Source organism: Ahaetulla prasina, chromosome 2, assembly GCF_028640845.1.
Source record: "Ahaetulla prasina isolate Xishuangbanna chromosome 2, ASM2864084v1, whole genome shotgun sequence".
Taxonomy (NCBI): domain Eukaryota; kingdom Metazoa; phylum Chordata; class Lepidosauria; order Squamata; family Colubridae; genus Ahaetulla; species Ahaetulla prasina.
The window spans coordinates 1,632,149-1,650,200 of NC_080540.1; the positions used below are offsets into that span (position 1 = coordinate 1,632,149).

The 18,052-nt window shown below is 48.8% G+C and overlaps 2 protein-coding genes across 2 annotated transcripts in view; one reads left to right on the forward strand and one right to left on the reverse strand.

The window, feature by feature from the left end:
* The window catches only part of LOC131192754 (zinc finger protein with KRAB and SCAN domains 7-like), a 269,595-nt gene extending 252,388 nt beyond the window's left edge, over positions 1-17,207 (forward strand). The window contains exons 3-5 of the mRNA XM_058172244.1: positions 12,541-12,608; positions 13,614-13,743; positions 15,948-17,207. Coding sequence (XP_058028227.1) covers positions 12,541-12,608; positions 13,614-13,743; positions 15,948-17,032 — 1,283 coding nt within the window. The 3' untranslated portion in view covers positions 17,033-17,207. The remainder of the gene's footprint in view (positions 1-12,540; positions 12,609-13,613; positions 13,744-15,947) is intronic.
* The window catches only part of LOC131192675 (uncharacterized), a 371,955-nt gene continuing 359,444 nt past the window's right edge, over positions 5,542-18,052 (reverse strand). Inside the window, exon 2 of the mRNA XM_058172052.1 lies at positions 5,542-9,539. Coding sequence (XP_058028035.1) covers positions 6,395-8,989 — 2,595 coding nt within the window. The 5' untranslated portion in view covers positions 8,990-9,539 and the 3' untranslated portion in view covers positions 5,542-6,394. The remainder of the gene's footprint in view (positions 9,540-18,052) is intronic.

Consider the following 18,052-nt stretch of genomic DNA (forward strand, 5'->3'; position numbering starts at 1 on the left):
TTGGAGGAAGAGTGATGTAGATGAAGCTGCTGTGGGTTCAAAGCCAAAAGAGATGAGTGATATGGAGGGACAGGCAGGGCCAGAATCCCTGGGGTCAGTCTAGATGCTCTCAACCTCTTCCTCCCAAGAAAGAGGAGGAAGCTGGGGGTCTCCACTCCCCCCAAACTGTCACCTTCAACCTCCATTTTTCAAAGTTTCCAAAAAAGCCAGAAATTCATCACTACTGAAAAAAAACCACCCGTTTGCATCTAAGAGCACAATTAAGTCACAAAGACTGTGGAGAAAAAAGACGGGGAAGAAAATGAGAATAAAAGGGAAACCTTCAGTTTAAACAATCTATTTTCAGAGGGTCTGCAGGAAAAACACACGGTGGGCTTCCCCCTCCCTTTCAGTCCCCCAGGCACACTTTGTGGGAGGGGGGGCTTAGGGTTAGGGATTTAGATTTAGAGACTTTTTAAAAGCACTGATAACTTGTGGGAGAGGAGTTCGGGTGAGGGAGGAAGAGGAGAAACTCACCTGCAAGAGGTTGGATGGGAGTGGCTGGAAGGAGCAAAAGACCCAGTCAGAACCCTTCGTAGGCTGGAGTACCCATCAATAGCCCATAATATGTTGCGTGATCTTTATTTATAGCGCCTTGGGGTTTGGGGTTCAAATGGACCCTCTTGGCCACCTGCTAAGCTTGATGAGAGGCCTCCCCTAGATATTTCCCTCCCCACAACCTCTCCTCCAGCCCCCCAGACTCACCTTTCTTACTCTTCAGGTAGGAGAAGAGCCCCATAGCCAGGAAGGCCACTCCTATCACAGCCCCCATGATCAGAGTTTGCTCCTGGCAGAGCTGGAGGAACGGGGCTCTGGGGAAGGAGAAGGAGCCTCACCTGAGCAGCAGGATCGGGCCCACCTTCCCCCAGGAGGGTCCATTATGCCTCTCCCCACAGGGAGGGTCTCTCCCCCCCCCTTTTCAGGGCAGGATGGGGCCCCAGAGCAGGAGGAGGGAGAGGGGCTTTCCCCACTGGATGGTGATGGGAGCTTCCAGGCTGGCATGCCCCACCTTGTAAACGTAGAGGTCCCCCGCTGGGGCTGGGTTTCCAGCATCACCTGGAGCTGGTAGGTCCAGTCTCCGTTCTGGAGCTCCTCCCCAAAGGCCACACCCTCCTTCTCCGGCTCCCCGTTCTTCAGCCACTGGACCTCGATCTCCACGGGGTAAAAGCCCGTCGCGGTGCAGAGGAGGATGGTGTTGGGAGAAGTGGGGTCCATCTTGGTGGGGGAGATGGTGACGGAGGGCTTGGCTGGAGGGAAGGAGGAGAAGGAGGAACAGGAGAGACACAGGAGGCCCCAGAAAAGGAGACCAAGTTGGTTAGTTAGTTCATTCATTTATCAAATTTATTTGCCAAAGTTGCCCAAGTAACTCAAAGTTGTGCACTTCTAGCTGTGAATTGCTGTGAAGACTTTCTCTCTTAGGATGGGGCTGTTTTTTCCTCTTGTGGAAGAAACTTCTTATTTCATTCTGTGGCAACAGATTATTTCGGAAGAACCTCCTGGGCTCCGAATGGAACTTCAGACTTAAGCAATTCTTATGTGAGGATGCTTTCAATATTTTTCAGTTAAATTTTTCAGATCAAAGGAGTAAAAAAAAGGAGATCAAAAGGATCCCAGATTCTGGATTTTTGGGGGAGGGGAGGAATATTTTCCTCCCTTTTGATGTTTAATTGTCGTTATGGTACAATTTTCAAATGGAATTTAATTTTTAACCTTACTTTTCATTTGTATACATTTATTCTACATGGGTTGTGTTATATTGTGCCCCGTCCAGAGCCCCTCTTTGAGGGAGGTGGGAGGTTTAGAAGCATCAATAAATATCAGAAAATACAAATGAATAAATTTCGTGGATTTGAGAGGATAGAATATATATATATAAAACGAGTTAATCTTTATCTGGGAGAATCTAAATAAAGGAAATGAAAGGGGGTCCCGGCGACTCACCTCTCCGGCCAATCACAGAATTCCGGTGGAGACCCTCGTAGTTGTAGCGGCACAAGGACTCCACTTGGTCCTTCGCGTACTGCAGGAAGACCTGGTCGCTGTTCCACTTGTCCGCATCCCGCTGCCCCAACGGAGTGACGGCTTTGAACTCCCCGCGGTCGCTGTCGAAGCGGTCGATCTCCTGCTGGCCATACATCTACCTGTCCAGGAACCGCAGCCGCTGCGTCCCGTTGAAGAAGCGGCATTCACTCTTCGTCTGGTGCAGGAAATGGGCTGGGAGGAGGAGGAGGAGGAGGAGGAAAGCCATCGGGAGGGACTCCAGGGCCCATCGTTCCCAGCCGCCAGTAGAGGAGAAGCAGGGACTCAGGCGCAAAGGGGGAGGGGGGAGAGCTGCTGGGAAAGATTGATAGAAGATGCCCCCTGGAGGGAGGGAGGGGAATTTGGAGGGTCCTGGGGAGTGGAACTTGCTGGAGGTCCGGAGGGGGAATGAAAAGAGGGGAAAGAGGGGGGGGGTCTATCCTGCTATGCCCCCTCCTTTCTCCCAGGGTGGACATAGACAGGCAGAAGTTCAACTGGTCCAGCAGACCTTCTCTCGGCCGGGAACTGCTGGGGCTTCTTTATGCCCCCCCTCAAAGCGGCAGGAAGGATATGGGGGAAGGGACTACCAGAAACACTCGGGCTGGAGGTAAAAAAAAATCGCACAATTTTATATTTTTAATCTATCTACTAAAAAATATGTATTAAAAGGTGTTAATATATTTTGTTTTCAGTTATAATCAGTTACAATATAATTCAGTTATAATTTCAGTTATAATCCTGGACAACTCCTACCCTCAAAACGATGCTATAGGGCACTGCACACTAGAACAACTAGACACAAGAACAGTTTTTTCCGAAGGCCATCACTCTGCTAAACAAATAATTCCCTCAACACTGTCAGACTATTTACTGAATCTGCACTACTATTAATCTTCTCATCGTTCCCATCACCAATCTCTTTCCACTTATGACTGTATGACTATAACTTGTTGCTGGCAATCCTTATGATTTATATTGATATATTGATCATCAATTGTGTTGTAAATGTTGTACCTTGATGAACGTATCTTTTCTTTTATGTACACTGAGAGCATATGCACCAAGACAAATTCCTTGTGTGTCCAATCACACTTGGCCAATAAAATTCTATTCTATTCTTGCCTTCGACTCCTTTCCCCATTACTGGGGTCTCTCAGCTCCTTTCTCTTCCCTCTTCTTCCAGGACTACTGAAGGCCCAGCCCAGCCCTCCCCTTGCCACGCCTAGCCCCTTCATTATCGGGGGTCTCTTTTCCCCCTACGCTTCCGGGGATCCTGGCCAGCGCCCCCACCAGCAGCATCAGAGGGAGCCCAGCAAAAGCCATGGATGCTGCCCCACAAGCGCCCCAAAGAGAGAGGAGAAAGACGCGGAGGTTCCCAGCCCCAGAGGCGGAATCGGTGGATGGTGGGGAGGGGGCGTTTTCCTCGGACTTCGGCATAGGGAGAGGCCAGAAGGAGCAAAAGGGCCAATGAGAATTCTCCCTTCTGCAGCGTCATCGGTCTCCGGGCAGAGTCTCCCTTGGCTTCACCCGCTGGAGGAGAGTTCGGCGTAGAGAGAGAAGCGGCGAAAGTGGGAGGGGGGGTCCCTTCAGTCTTGGGGGGCCGCAGCTCAAGAGAGGGTTCATATCAGCCCTGGAGGGGACGATGGACTTCCTTTGGCCCCCCCGCGCCGACCCGGCCTGGAGTTGGGCTGCGGTGGATGGCAGGAGGGGAGGCGCAACCCCCCAGCCAGGAGAAGACTTGGGGGGGTCACAGACAGACACCCCATATCCGGAGGGAAGCCACGGAAAACCCTCAGCTAAACCAGGAAGAGGCGGAGGAGATCGTCTGGGATCCCCCCTAGGCCAGCCTCCCCTCCCCACTTCCCGGGGGAATCTTCCGCTCGGCTCTCTCGGGAAGGGCGCCGCTTCGCTTCGCGGGAGAAAAAGGCGATTTCCCCTCCTTGAAACCCGCGTCTCTCGTGCTCGGAAGGTCCCTGGACGAACCCTCTGGCTCCTTCGGTTTCCCTCCTCGGCCCCAAATGCGAAGAAACCGCCCCTTCCTTCCTTCCTCCCTTCCTTCCCCCCTCTCTCTCTTTCTGAGGGTCAGAATCCCCCTTTTCCTTGCAAAGCGGCCCCGAACGGAGGTCCCAGAATCAAGTTTGGCCGTTTCTCCTCCGCTTCCCGCTCCTTTCCACGGAGAACTTCGACAGGGGTTGGACTAGATGCTCTCCAAGGTCCCTTCCAGCTCCGTTAACCTCTTATTTTATTTTAGACCCTTGGAGGAAGAAAACGCAGAAGCCCCCAAAGCCCCTTCTCTGCACCCCCAAAGAAACCGAGAAGCCGAGAAAAGAAACGCAAAGCCGCTGGAAGTAAAAGGGGAAAAGCCGCCATCTCTTTTCCCCTACGCTTCCGGGGATCCTGGCCAGCGCCCCCACCAGCAGCATCAGAGGGAGCCCAGCAAAAGCCATGGATGCTGCCCCACAAGCGCCCCAAAGAGGGAGGAGAAAGACGCCGAGGCTCCCAGCCCCAGAGGCGGAATCGGGGGGTCTGGATTGGGCGGAGGGGCGTTTTCTTCGAATTTCGGCACAGGGAGAGGCCCGAAGGAGCAAAAGGGCCAATGAGAATTCTCCCTTCTGCAGCGTCATCGGTCTCCGGGCAGAGTCTCCCTTGGCTTCACCCGCTGGAGGAGAGTTCGGCGTAGAGGGAGAAGCGGCGAAAGTGGGAGGGGGGGTCCCTTCAGTCTTGGGGGGCCGCAGCTCAAGAGAGGGTTCATGTCAGCCCTGGAGGGGACGATGGACTTCCTTTGGCCCCCCCGCGCCGACCCGGCCTGGAGTTGGGCTGCGGTGGATGGCAGGAGGGGAGGCGCAACCCCCCAGCCAGGGAAGACTTGGGGGTCACAGACAGACACCCCATATCCGGAGGGAAGCCACGGAAACCCCCAGCTAAACCAGGAAGAGGCGGAGGAGATGGCCTGGGGCCCCCCCTAGGCCAGCCTCCCCTCCCCACTTCCCGGGGGAATCTTCCGCTCGGCTCTCTCGGGAAGGGCGCCGCTTCGCTTCGCGGGAGAAAAAGGCGATTTCCCCTCCTTGAAACCCGCGTCTCTCGTGCTCGGAAGGTCCCTGGACGAACCATCTGGCTCCTTCGGTTTCCCTCCTCGGCCCCAAATGCGAAGAAACCGCCCCTCCCTCTCTCCCTCCCTTCCCTCCTCTCTCTCTTTCTGAGGGTCAGAATCCCCCTTTTCCTTGCAAAGCGGCCCCGAACGGAGGTCCCAGAATCAAGTTTGGCCGTTTCTCCTCCGCTTTCCGTGGAGAACTTTGACAGGGGTTGGACTAGATGCTCTCCAAGGTCCCTTCCAGCTCCGTTAACCTCTTATTTTATTTTAGACCCTTGGAGGAAGAAAACGCAGAAGCCCCCCAAAAAGCCCCCCCTTCTCTGCACCCCCAAAGAAACCGAGAAGCCGAGAAAAGAAACGCAAAAGCCGCTGGAAGTAAAAAGGGGGAAAAAGCCGCCATCTCTTTTCCCACCGGAGGCTGCCGCGTAACAGCCGCGGGGAAAGCGGCTCCTGGCTCGGCTCGAAGGGAAGAAGAAAGTCTTATTTTTGCCTGGGAAGCCCGAATGGCCGCGGCGGTTGCAGGAGGCGGAGACCCGGGACTCCCCGAGAGAAAGGCCGGCCGGAGGGGAAAGAAGGGCCGGAGATCGCGGGAGGGAAATCGGGATCCAAGGCAGCCGCTGCCTCAGAGGCCAAAAGAGCCACAAAAGGAGCCTCTGGATCACCAGACGCCGCAGAAACGGCCCAGAAACCCCTCCGCTCATCCGGCTCGCTTCTCTCTCGGCTGCCCCGGAGAAGGGAAAGGGGCCCAAAGGATCCCCCACAGCCCCAGAAGGCAAATGGGTGGAAACTCATCCAGGAGAGAAGCAGGCTGGAACTCGGGAGAAACTTCCTGACAAGGAGGAGAATTAACCGGTGGAACTGCCTGCCACCAGAAGTCGTGGGCGCTTCATCTGCTTCATTCAAAGAATGAAGAAAGGAATGGAGGCTTGACGGTAAGCAATAATTCTTTATTAACAACTCACTGACAAAAAAGAACAAACTAACTGCAAGTAAAAAAGGCAATATTACCGAACAAACACACTTCTCTCACAGCTGCTACTTATATAGCAGCAATCAACTATTGGCCAATGACGGCCACTCATTTCTTCCGCTTGCTAAGGAGAAACGTCACAGCCAATAGGCAACGATTCTCTGTTGCCACGAAGAGGTGTGGCCGCATACGCTGCACTCCTCCCCCCTTGGATGGCACATGCATAATCCTGCAAATATGTAGGGCGCCTACGCAATCCTCCTGATCGAGGCAGTTCAGGGCTTCCAGCAGGTTGAGCAGAAGGGGGTAGCTCTAGAACCGCAGGAACAACCGGGACCGAGATACCTCAGGAGGGCTGCCAAGAAAATAGACCACCTTAATAGGTGAGGAGACATGATCTGAGGGGTCTGTTTGTCACCAGCTAACAACCCCAAAAGAGGCTTGTGATCAGTGATCAGTTGGAAAAAACAGCCATAAATGTAGTCATGAAACCGTTTAACGGCAGCTACAATGGCCAGAGCCTCCTTGTCTAGCTGACTATAATTCCTCTCTGCTGACGACAGAGTCCGAGAAAAATAAGCAATTGGAGCCTCAGATCCATTTGGTAGTAGGTGGCTCAGAACAGCCCCTATGCCATATGAAGAGGCATCACAAGCTAAAGTAAGGCGGACACTGTCGCTATATTGGACCAACACAGCATCCGAGGTGAGGAGAGCCTTGACAGCAGCAAAAGCAGAGGCCTGGGCCTTGCCCCACGACCAAGGAGTCCTACCATCAAGTAACCTATGAAGAGGCTCCGCCACAGAAGCCTTATGGGGCAGGAACACGCTATAAAAGTTAAGGAGCCCCAAGAATGACTGCAAGTCTGCTTTGCAGGTAGGAGTAGGGGCATTTTTTATCGCCTCCACCTTCGACGGGGTTGGATGCAACCCGTCAGCATCAATTAGGAACCCCAGGAACTCAACCCTAGGCACCCCGAATTTACACTTAGACTTTTTAAGCTTAAGGCCCGTCTGTTGGAAACGGGTAAGAACCTGTCGCAGGCGGCTAATGAGGGCAGCCTGGCTGGTGGCAGAGACCAACACATCATCAAAATATGGAACAACTCCAGGTATGCCCTGCAAGAGCCACTCCATAAGGCTCTGAAACAACCCGGGGGCCACACTAATCCCAAACTGCAGGCGGCGGCATTTAAAAGCGCCCCTGTGAGTGACAATGGTTTGGGCAGCCGCCATGGCATCATCCACAGGAAGCTGCTGATATGCTCGTGCCATATCTAACTTAGCAAAGATAGACCCCTGGCCTAAAGAGTGGAGAAGGTGTTGGACTACAGGAACTGGATAAGGGTGTGCCTGCAAAGCATAGTTTAATGTGCATTTGAAATCACCACAGATGCGTACTGAACCATCTGGCTTAATGGGAGTGACAACAGGAGTCTCCCACTTAGAGTGGTCGGTGGGCTCCAGCACCCCTTGCACAATCAACTTATCCAGTTCCTTGTCCACCTTTGGACGTAGCGCAAAAGGCACCCGTCGAGGCTTAAGCCTAATAGGAGGCACCTGGGGATCAAGGTTTTGGGAGATAGGGTTGCCCTTATATTGACCCAGGGAATCAGCAAATACCTCAGCAAACTCAGACATCAGGGCCTCAAACCCATCTGTGGTGGTAGAATGAATGCCTGTGATGTTAAGGCCCAATGCTGAGAACCAATCCAACCCCAATAAGCTGGGTAGGTTACCCTTAACTACAAGCAATGGGAGGCGACCAGAGAAAACACCTTTCTCCACCCGGAGGTGGGCACCTCCAAGAATGGGAATATCGTTCCCTTGATAGTCCTTCAGCCTGGTGGTACAGGCAGTCAATTGACTTTTGTTGAAGTTTGGAGCTATCTTCTGTAAGGTGTTCCAGGCAATAATAGATTTAGAAGAGCCTGTATCCACCTCCATTTTACAGGGCACCTCCTCTAACTTGATAGTAAGAAAAATTTTCTTGCTGGAGCCAGTCGAAGCCTGGCTGATCGACACTGCAGGGTTGGTGTTTCCTCGGTTCACGGTGAAGCAATCATCTTGGGACACAGGAGGACCTCTCTGGAACCGTCTAGCCGGACGAGAACCCAGTGGAATATTGTCCAGTGGGGTGGAACGGCAAACCCTAGCCAGATGTCCCCGTTTGCCGCATTTGCGGCAAACTGCAGTTTTGAAGTGACACAACGAGCGAGGGTGATTCTCTCCGCATCCCAGGCAAGGCGCCGTCTGTGGTTTCTGCTCTGTTGGCTGCTTGCTTCCCGGGGCTACTCGGAGGCGACCCACCTCGTCTTCCTCACCCTCGAATTCATTGGAAAGAACAGCGTCATGGTGAATGGAAGCAGAGTGGGCCACCATGTGCGTGGCCGGAGCCCTATGCATCTCCGCCGACAACTTCTCCGACATTTCATAGGCACGTGCCTCATCCAAGGCAGACTGGAGGGTAATGTCCGTTCTAGATAAAAGACGGCGTTGCAATCTCAAACTCCTCACGCCGCACACCAGCTGCTCAAGAAGGGAGTCATCCAAATTAGGGAACTCACACTTTATAGCAGCAGTCCGGAAAGAAGCCATATACGAGTTGATGGATTCCCGTTCCATTTGGACCCTCTGGCGAAAGGTAAACCATCTGGAAATGCGCGAAGGAGCCGGCGCATAATGAGCTTGCAATGTGCCCATCAAGGTGGCCCAAGGCACCGCAGAAACTGATTGAGGAGTCAACAGAGCTCTGGCCATTGCAAATATTTGTGGGCCACAGGCATTCAGGAAATGGGCGCGTTTCCTATCTCCTGAGAGCTCGGTGAAATCGCTCAACATACGCATCCCAAGTCTCGTAGGCCAGGTCATATGGAGCGAAAGATAACTTATTTGCCATGGAGCAATGTGGATTGACAGGGACAGAGTATGAGTAAACTCCCCTACCGTAACCAGTACTCAACCGTCGCCTCAGGAATCCCATCCTCGTCACCAGTGCTTCATTCAAAGAATGAAGAATGGAATGGAGGCTTGACGGTAAGCAATAATTCTTTATTAACAACTCACTGACAAAAAAGAACAAACTAACTGCAAGTAAAAAAGGCAATATTACCGAACAAACACACTTCTCTCACAGCTGCTACTTATATAGCAGCAATCAACTATTGGCCAATGACGGCCGCTCATTTCTCCCGCTGGCTAAGGAGAAACGTCACAGCCAATAGGCAACGATTCTCTGTTGCCAAGAAGAGGTGTGGCCGCATACGCTGCATCATCAATGGATGTTTTTAACAAGAGACTGAACAGCCACTTGTCAGAGATTATATAGGTTCTCCTGCCTGAGCAGGGACTGGACTAGATGACCTCCAAGCTCTGGTCTAGTCTAACTGCAGGCTGTTGTTGGTTCTGCCCGTCAATAAACCTCCTTTCTTAAGCAGCCTCCATTTGATTCCCTTCTTGGAACGAGCTGATTTTTCTTCCGACACTATCAGGGGATAAAATAGAAACCCCCGACTGGAAGGGGCAACTGAAGCGATTTAATGTGGAGGAAATAAATACGCAGCTACTCTCCAAAGGAAAAGGGAGACACGGACACAAACTTTTAGTTTTAAATCCATATAAATTTATTTAACATTCGCAGCAGAGAAGACAGTCAGGAAGATCCTGAGGTAAATCAGAAAAAGGCGGGAAAAAGGGAAACGCCCCCTTTCCACCCGCAGCAACCAATCAGAGCGCAGAGCGCCTCAGGCGGGAGCCCGCCCTCATTCAGTCACAACGGGGCGTTCGGGGCCGTTGCTCAGATTTCCTTCTCCAGCCGTTAAATTGGCTATTTTAACTTTTAAAGTGTTCAGAAGAAACCGACCTAAAATGACTTTGCTTTTGTAGATTAGATTGAATCGTTAAGCCGGAATGACTTTTTTTTCTTGCACTGCGCTAAAAAGAAATCAACGTCTTTTTCCCCCTTGTATCTGAGTTTCTTTTCCCCCCTTTCTCCTTCTCTTTTCTTTGTGTTTTATATAATAAATAATAATATATAATCTTGAAGCTCTAGAAAGCGTGTACAGGAGAGCAACAAAGATGGAGGCTAAAACAGCTGGAGGCTAAAAAACAGTTGCTGGAACTGGGTATTTTCTACTCTGATGAAAAGGAGGAGGAGGGGAGACATGACGGGATCTTCCAGTATCTCAGCGGCTGCCAGAAATAATATTTATTTTTCTTTTCTTTTCTTTTCCCTTCCATTCTATTGTATAAGTAAGAAGCCGACCGAGTGAAAGAGGCGGAGGGGGAGTTGCGTTACATGTAAGGAATGAAGCAAACCTGGTGGTTCTGGACCTGGTGGTTCTGGAGCAGCTCCTGGCTCTCCTGCCCCCAGAGATGGAGGGCTGGGTGTGGGAGTGTGGAGCAGAGACCAGTTCTCAGGTGGTGGCTCTGGCGGAAGGCTTCCTCCTGAGCCAGGCAGAGGAGCAGAAGAAGCAGGTCCAGTTGCAGGTGAGAGACTTTAGGGAGCTCAGAAGGGAATGAATGTGTCTGAATACTTCATCCCTCCTTCCCAAACTTCTCTGGTGTTCATCAAATGTGGCAATTCGCCAATTCTTGTACGACATTGTTCTCTCTCGCTGCTTCTCTCTCAACCTTAAGGATGGATATCGGGGGCTTTGAAGTTGTGTTCCAAATATAAGAATCCATTTTATTTCATCTGATGTACATTAATTCTGCTTCTATTTTTCTTCCTCCTATTTGAAGTGCTGCACTGTGGAGATCAGAGATTCTGAGGGAAGGAAGAACCCATCAAATCCCCCCCAGGAGATATTTTTCAGGAGTATCCCTTGGGAAGATTCAAGTCAGGACACCTCAGGAGGTAATGGAAGTTCCTCTGATTACCCATCTGTCTTCCCTTTGCTTGCTCTTCTCTTCTATAGATTATCTATCTAGACCCGTTCCAGTCCGGTTTCCGGCCCGGTTACAGCACGGAGACGGCTTTGGTCGCGTTGGTGGATGATCTCTGGAGGGCCAGGGATAGGGGTTGTTCCTCTGCCCTGGTCCTATTAGACCTCTCAGCGGCTTTCGATACCATCGACCATGGTATCTTGCTGCGCCGGTTGGGGGGATTGGGAGTGGGAGGCACCGTTTATCGGTGGTTCTCCTCCTATCTCTCCGACCGGTCGCAGACGGTGTTGACAGGGGGGCAGAGGTCGGCCCCGAGGCGCCTCACTTGTGGGGTGCCGCAGGGGTCGATTCTCTCGCCCCTTCTGTTCAACATCTATATGAAGCCGCTGGGTGAGATCATCAGTGGCTTCGGTGTGAGGTACCAGCTGTACGCTGATGACACCCAGCTGTACTTTTGCACACCCGGCCCCCCCAATGAAGCTAGGGAAGTGCTGTCCCGGTGTTTGGAGGCCGTCCGGGTCTGGATGGGGAGAAACAGGCTCAAGCTCAATCCCTCCAAGACTGAGTGGCTGTGGATGCCGGCATCCCGGTACAGTCAGCTGAGTCCTCGGCTGACTGTTGGGGGCGAGTCATTGGCCCCGATGGAGAGGGTGCGCAATCTGGGCGTTCTCCTGGATGAACGGCTGTCTTTTGAAGACCATTTGACGGCCGTCTCCAGGAGAGCTTTTCACCAGGTTCGCCTGGTGCGCCAGTTGCGCCCCTTTCTAGACCGGGATGCCTTATGCACGGTCACTCACGCCCTCGTGACGTCTCGCCTGGATTACTGCAATGCTCTCTACATGGGGCTCCCCTTGAGGGGCATCCGGAGGCTTCAGTTGGTCCAGAGCGCGGCTGCGCGGGTGATAGAGGGAGCCCCTCGGGGCTCCCGTGTTACACCTATCCTGCGCAGACTGCACTGGCTACCTGTGGCCTTCCGGGTGCGCTTCAAGGTGTTGGTGACAATCTTTAAAGCGCTCCATGGCATAGGGCCGGGCTATTTACGGGACCGCCTACTGCTTCCAAATACCTCTCACCGACCCGTGCGCTCCCACAGAGAGGGACTCCTCAGGGTGCCGTCAGCTAGGCAGTGCCGTCTGGCGACACCCAGGGGAAGGGCCTTCTCTGTGGGGGCTCCCACCCTCTGGAACGAACTCCCCCCAGGACTTCGTCAACTTCCGGACCTCCGAACCTTTCGTCGCGAGCTTAAAACGCACTTATTCATCTGCGCGGGACTGGATTAGATTTTAAAGTTATTGGTTTTAAGGGGTTTTTTATTATTTATATTGTTTTTAAATTAGGCAATAGAATAAGTTTTTTAATTGTTGTTTTTTAATTTGTATTTATATGTATTTTAACTGCCTGTGAACCGCCCTGAGTCCTTAGGGAGATAGGGCGGTATATAAATTTGAAAAAATAAATAAATAAAATAAATAAATAAATAAATATCTCCTCCTATTTTGTTAATAATGCATTTTGAAATTATTTATTCCTCACAGAGAAACAAAGAATGAAGCTTTCTGGTTTTTATGACGGAGCTCAAACAGCGATTGAACCTCCAAATCAAGTATGAAAGAGAAAATTTATTAGATTTGTATTCTCCCTTCAGGAAGTGAAGCAGATTTGCAAAGTGCTCTCTCCTTCAATTTCCCTCCCTTGTTTGGACTGGATTATTTTTGTGTTCTTCCACAACATGGAGAGCAGAATAGCAGGTTCAAGTTCCTGTCAGCCAGCATAGCTTCCTCTGGTTATTTTGTTCTGCTAGGTACTCCTCTTTTTAAAAAGTCCTTCAAGAAATAGGAATAAATGTATCACAGTGGCAGGAACTGCTAGAGGCCCATTTTTTGCGGTAATTCTTTGATTCTAAATTGTGAAAGGCTAATGAAAAATAAATAAATGCTCACATTGCCACATTACCATTTTTAAAAAGCCTCATTTATAACCTGTAGTTCAAAAATAAGCAAATCATATTAAAAAATAAAGCAGACTATTAAAATCCAAAAAGAGTGGCCGTGTTGAGCCTCCAGTCCACTAATATTTTTTGTTGCTCTTCTCTGCACTCTTTCTGGAGTTTCAACATCTTTTTTACATCTGGCAACCAAAACTGGATGCAATATTCCAAATGTGGTGTTACCAAGGCATTATAAAGTATAACACTTCAAGTCGATTCTATCCCTCTTAATGCAACCTATGATTCTGTTGCAGGGTTTTTTTGGGCAACTGTAGCATACTGCTGACTCATGCTTAAGTGGTTGTCCACTAGGACCCCAAGATCCCTGTTGCCCTTACTACTGTTGAGCCAGGTATCACCTATTCTATACCAGTGCATTTAGTTTTTCTTTTCTAAATGTAGAACCTCATATTTCTCACTGTTGATTTCATTTTGTTAGATGGGGCCCAATCTGTTGATCCTTCTATATCTGGAGCTTATCTTCTGAAGTATTTGTATTCCTGTCAATTTGATCTTGTCTGCAAATTTGATGAGTTCCCCTTCTATCCTCTTGTCTAAATCATTGGTGAAGATGAACAGATATTGCGAATCCTCCTGTTCTGTTCTTTTTCCCGTGTTCAGGAGAGTCTTGTGTCCTTCGAGGAGGTGGCTGTGTCTTTCTCTGAGGAGGAATGGTCTCAGCTGGATCCTGACCAGAAAGCGCTGCATTTGGAAGTCATGCTTGAAAACCATAGGAATGTGGTCTCTCTGGGTAAGAGTTTTCTAGTCCCCAATGAGAGAGTTCAAGAGAGTTCAAGAAGACAGATTATAGTTAGTTTTTTATTAAAAAAAACTCTAAATCAGATACCGTCTCCTGGGAGGGAGAAGGAAAGGATCTGGCCTTCTCGTACTCCAAGGAAGGAAGGAGTCAATGTGTCTTTGCTTAGATGGTTTCTCTGCCATTTCTTATCTCTGTTTTTCCATTTCTATCTGAACTTATCTGTGGAGGCTGAAAAGAACCAGGTGTGTTTTTATGTTCTTCTGGAGTTCATGTGAGAGGAATGTGTTGTCATTCATCCTCTGAAACTGCCCAAATTGTGTGAGAACAGAACTTTTACATTCATCCCATGGAAGAGCATTCTCCCAATCTAATTCAAAAACAAAGGCCTCATGCAGTGATTCAGACCATCCTAGGGTACAGGTAATCCCCGAGTTACAACAGTTCACTTAGTAACCGTTTCAACTTACAACCAGCCCTCTCCCAACTTACAACCAACCATTCCTGAAATTATGAGCGTTGCCGCATTACAGCCGTTGTTCATAGTTACGAATGACAGCAAAAGCGTTGAAACGTTACCCTACCTATTCCCCCACCCCCTGGACTTACCATATTTTTCAGATCATAAGACGCACTCCCCCCACCCCAAAAAAATGTCTGTGTGCCTTATAAAGTGAATACGGGCCTGCAAATGCACCAAAGAAGGCAAAAGAACCAACGGCTTGCCACATTGTTGCAAGGTACTCTATTTTTCGGACCATAAGATGACCTAGGTTTAGAGAAGGAAAACAAGAAAAAGAATAGTTTTTGGACTCTGCACATCCCGTTTTTACCCTCCCTGGCATCCAGAAGCAATCTGCAGGCCAAAAACGGGCCCGCTTTTGGCTTCCAAAGGCCTCCACCGGTCCAATTTTTGCCATCCCCAGTGTCAGAAGACTTAAACTTAGTGCATTGCACAATGGGGTGACGGCATCCCCTTCTCCTTCTCCTAGAGCCCATTACGATGCAGAGCATCGGTTGCAGCCGGGCGGCCCAGGCAGTGTCTCAGCGCGTCTCCCCCAGCAGCCAAAGTGTGCACAGCACCAACAAGGGCCAGAAAAAGAGACAAAAAGAGGGGCGCTTCACTCCCGCTCTGGAATGGGGAGCAAGTCCCCATCTGCCACAGTTACCCTTCTCTTCTCAGGGCAGCGAAGAGTGAGGGGGAAGGGAAGGGCCACCTCCTTCATCTGACAGGGAGTCGCAGGAGAGGGCCCAAAGAGCTGCTCTAGAGCCACAGGTTACCAACCCTCATACTATAACCATTTAAATATGAGCCAGCAGTGGGTAGCAGCTGCCAAAAAAGCCAACACACACAATTCTAGGCTGCATAAACAGAGGGATAGAATCAAGATCATGTGAAGTGTTAATGCCACTTTATAAGGCCTTGGTAAGGCCACACTTGGGATATGGCATCCAGTTTTGGTCGCCACGATGTAAAAAAGATGCTGAGACTCTAGAAAGAGTGCAGAGAAGAGCAACAAAGATGATTAGGGGACTGGAGACTAAAACATATGAAGAATGGTTGCAGGAACTCGGTATGTCTAGTTTAATGAAAAAAAGGACTAGGGGAGACATGATAGCAGTGTTCCAATATCTCAGGGGTTGCCACAAAAAAGAGGAAGTCGGGCTGTTCTCCAAAGCACCTGAGGGTAGAACAAGAAGCAATGGGTGGAAACTAATCAAGGAGAGAAGCAACTTAGAACTAAGGAGAAATTTCCTGACAGTTAGAACAATCGAGAAGTGGAACGACTTGCCTGCAGAAGTTGTGAATGCTCCAACACTGGAAATTTTTAAGAAGATTTTGGTTAACCATTTGCCTGAAGTGGTGTAGCGTTTCCTGCCTAAGCAATGGGTTGGACTAGAAGACCTCCAAGGTCCCTTCCAACTCTGTTATTTTATTTTTATTCCTTAACTCAAAACTGATTATGAGTCAGATTTGCATATATATAGAGAAAAAAAGTAAGATCCATTTTCAAGTCATTTCCAAAGCTTTCATGACTTATGAATATAGAAATCATCATGTCTATATCCGTGTAGGCATGCAAACATACAACCTAATTTAATTTTGGAGAAATTTAGAAGCAAATTCACTTGACTTTCTACAGTTTGATCTTTTTCTCTAATCTTGTTATCATTTTAATTTCTCTTTTGCTTTGAAGGCAATAATGGGCAGGAGAATCAAGATTCCTGTGAACTGTTCCAAGTGATCAATGCTAAAGATGTAAGGGAGAAGTTTGGAATTCGAATGGAATTCAAAAGCCATGAGAGAAACCAGTCAAAGAATTGGAATCAGGAAAGCTCATCTTCCACTGATGCTCCAATGCAAGACTTTCTTGCCCAACAAGAGAAACTAAGGGAAAAATATAGTGGGAAAAGTGTGAATCTAATCAAAGCTAAAGTACAAGTAAATGAACACTATTTAACCCAGAACAAAGGAGAAGATGCTATAAGAAGACACAATGGACAAAATTACAATGGGATATTCATTCTTATTCTTGGGAATACGTTTCTTACATCTCAAAAAGTGATTGACAAAAAAGAGAAGCCTTATAAATGTTTGGAATGTGGAAAATGTTTTAGAAGAAACGGGCAACGTATTGTCCATAACAGGATTCACACAGGGGAGAAACCATTTAAATGCATGGAGTGTGGAAAGACCTTTGCTCATAGCAGTACACTTACTTCCCATAAGATGATCCACACAGGGGAGAAACCGTATAAATGCATGGAATGTGAAAAGGCGTTTGCTCTGAGCAGTAGACTTGCTACCCACAAAAAGATCCACATGAAGGAAAAGCCATTTAAATGCATGGAGTGTGGAAAGACCTTTGCTCAAAGAAGTAATTTTACTTCCCATAAGATGATCCACACGGGGGAGAAGCCGTATAAATGCATGGAGTGTGGAAAGAGGTTTACTCAGAGGAGTGGACTTAGAAACCACAAAGAGATCCACTCAGGAGAAATGCCATATAAATGCATGGAGTGTGGAAAGACCTTTGCGCAAAGAAATCATCTTATTTCCCATAAGGTGATCCACACAGGGGAGAAGTCGTATAAGTGTACGGAGTGTGGAAAGATGTTTACTCGTGGCAGTGAACTTAGAAGACACAGAAAGATTCACTCAGGAGAAAAGCTGTATAAATGCATGGAATGTGGAAAGAGTTTTGCTCAGAATGGTCCTCTTACTTCTCATAAAAGGATCCATGCTTGGGAGAAACTATATAGCAATAGCAATTCCATTTAAATTTATATACTACTCCACAGTGCTTTACCACTTTATCTCTCAGCAGTTTACAAAGTCAGCATATTGTTCCCAGCAATCTGAGTCCTCATTTAGCGACCTCAGAAGATTAAAAGGATGAACCAATTACTAAAAGTAATCTGTAGGTGTTGAAGATGTTTTCAATAAAATGCCAATTTGAAACTTTTCAACTTATTTAAAAATGCTCCATCCATTTTCTTGCTGAAATATTTTTTTCTCATCCAGAATTTGCATTTCTTGTTCAAACAAATAGTCACAATTTTTCCTTTGTAAAGCCACTGCCTTCTTTTTAGCTATTCCACAAAGATCTTTAATGTTCCAAGATGGGCTTATGAAACAACAACAACAACCCACACCTGAAATGTTCAAATGTGGCAACCAGATTAGATTCCGGCTTTAAATTACAAGTAAATTGAATGTTCTTCAGCATTATAGAATTAATTGTTATTAAACAAAATCCCTCAACAGAAATACTGTTAGCAAAGTACTCTGAGATGGAGAGAACATTAAAAGGACTCTCTGGGGAGCGCACGCAGACCCCCTTTTATTAATCCATCTAAGAATTATGCCAATTAGAGAATTTGGTAAAGGTGGAGATCAAGAGGGATCTAGTCCAAGACTCTGCGGTGATCCAGGGATCTGCTTGATCTCAGCCTCCATCTGCCTACACCTTTCCTTTCCCCAAGATCCTATAGATGACCTATAAGGTCCCTTCCAACTCTTAATCTAATCTAATCTAATCTAATGATGCCAAGAGACTCAGAGCAGGTGGCCATGGAAGGCAAAGAGTTGGGGGCACAGGGGATTTTCTCTTCCACTCTCCCAATAAAGGGAACCATCAAAGGAGGGCAGGCACCCCGTTGGAAATCAAGCCTGGCTTAGGGGACGGTTCTCTTGAGGGAAATTCAGATTTTTGGACCATGGTCCATAACACCCACATGGGGGGGCTTCTGGCAGGGGATGAGCTGCCCCTCACAAGGACCCAGAAGGTCAGTTTTGGGA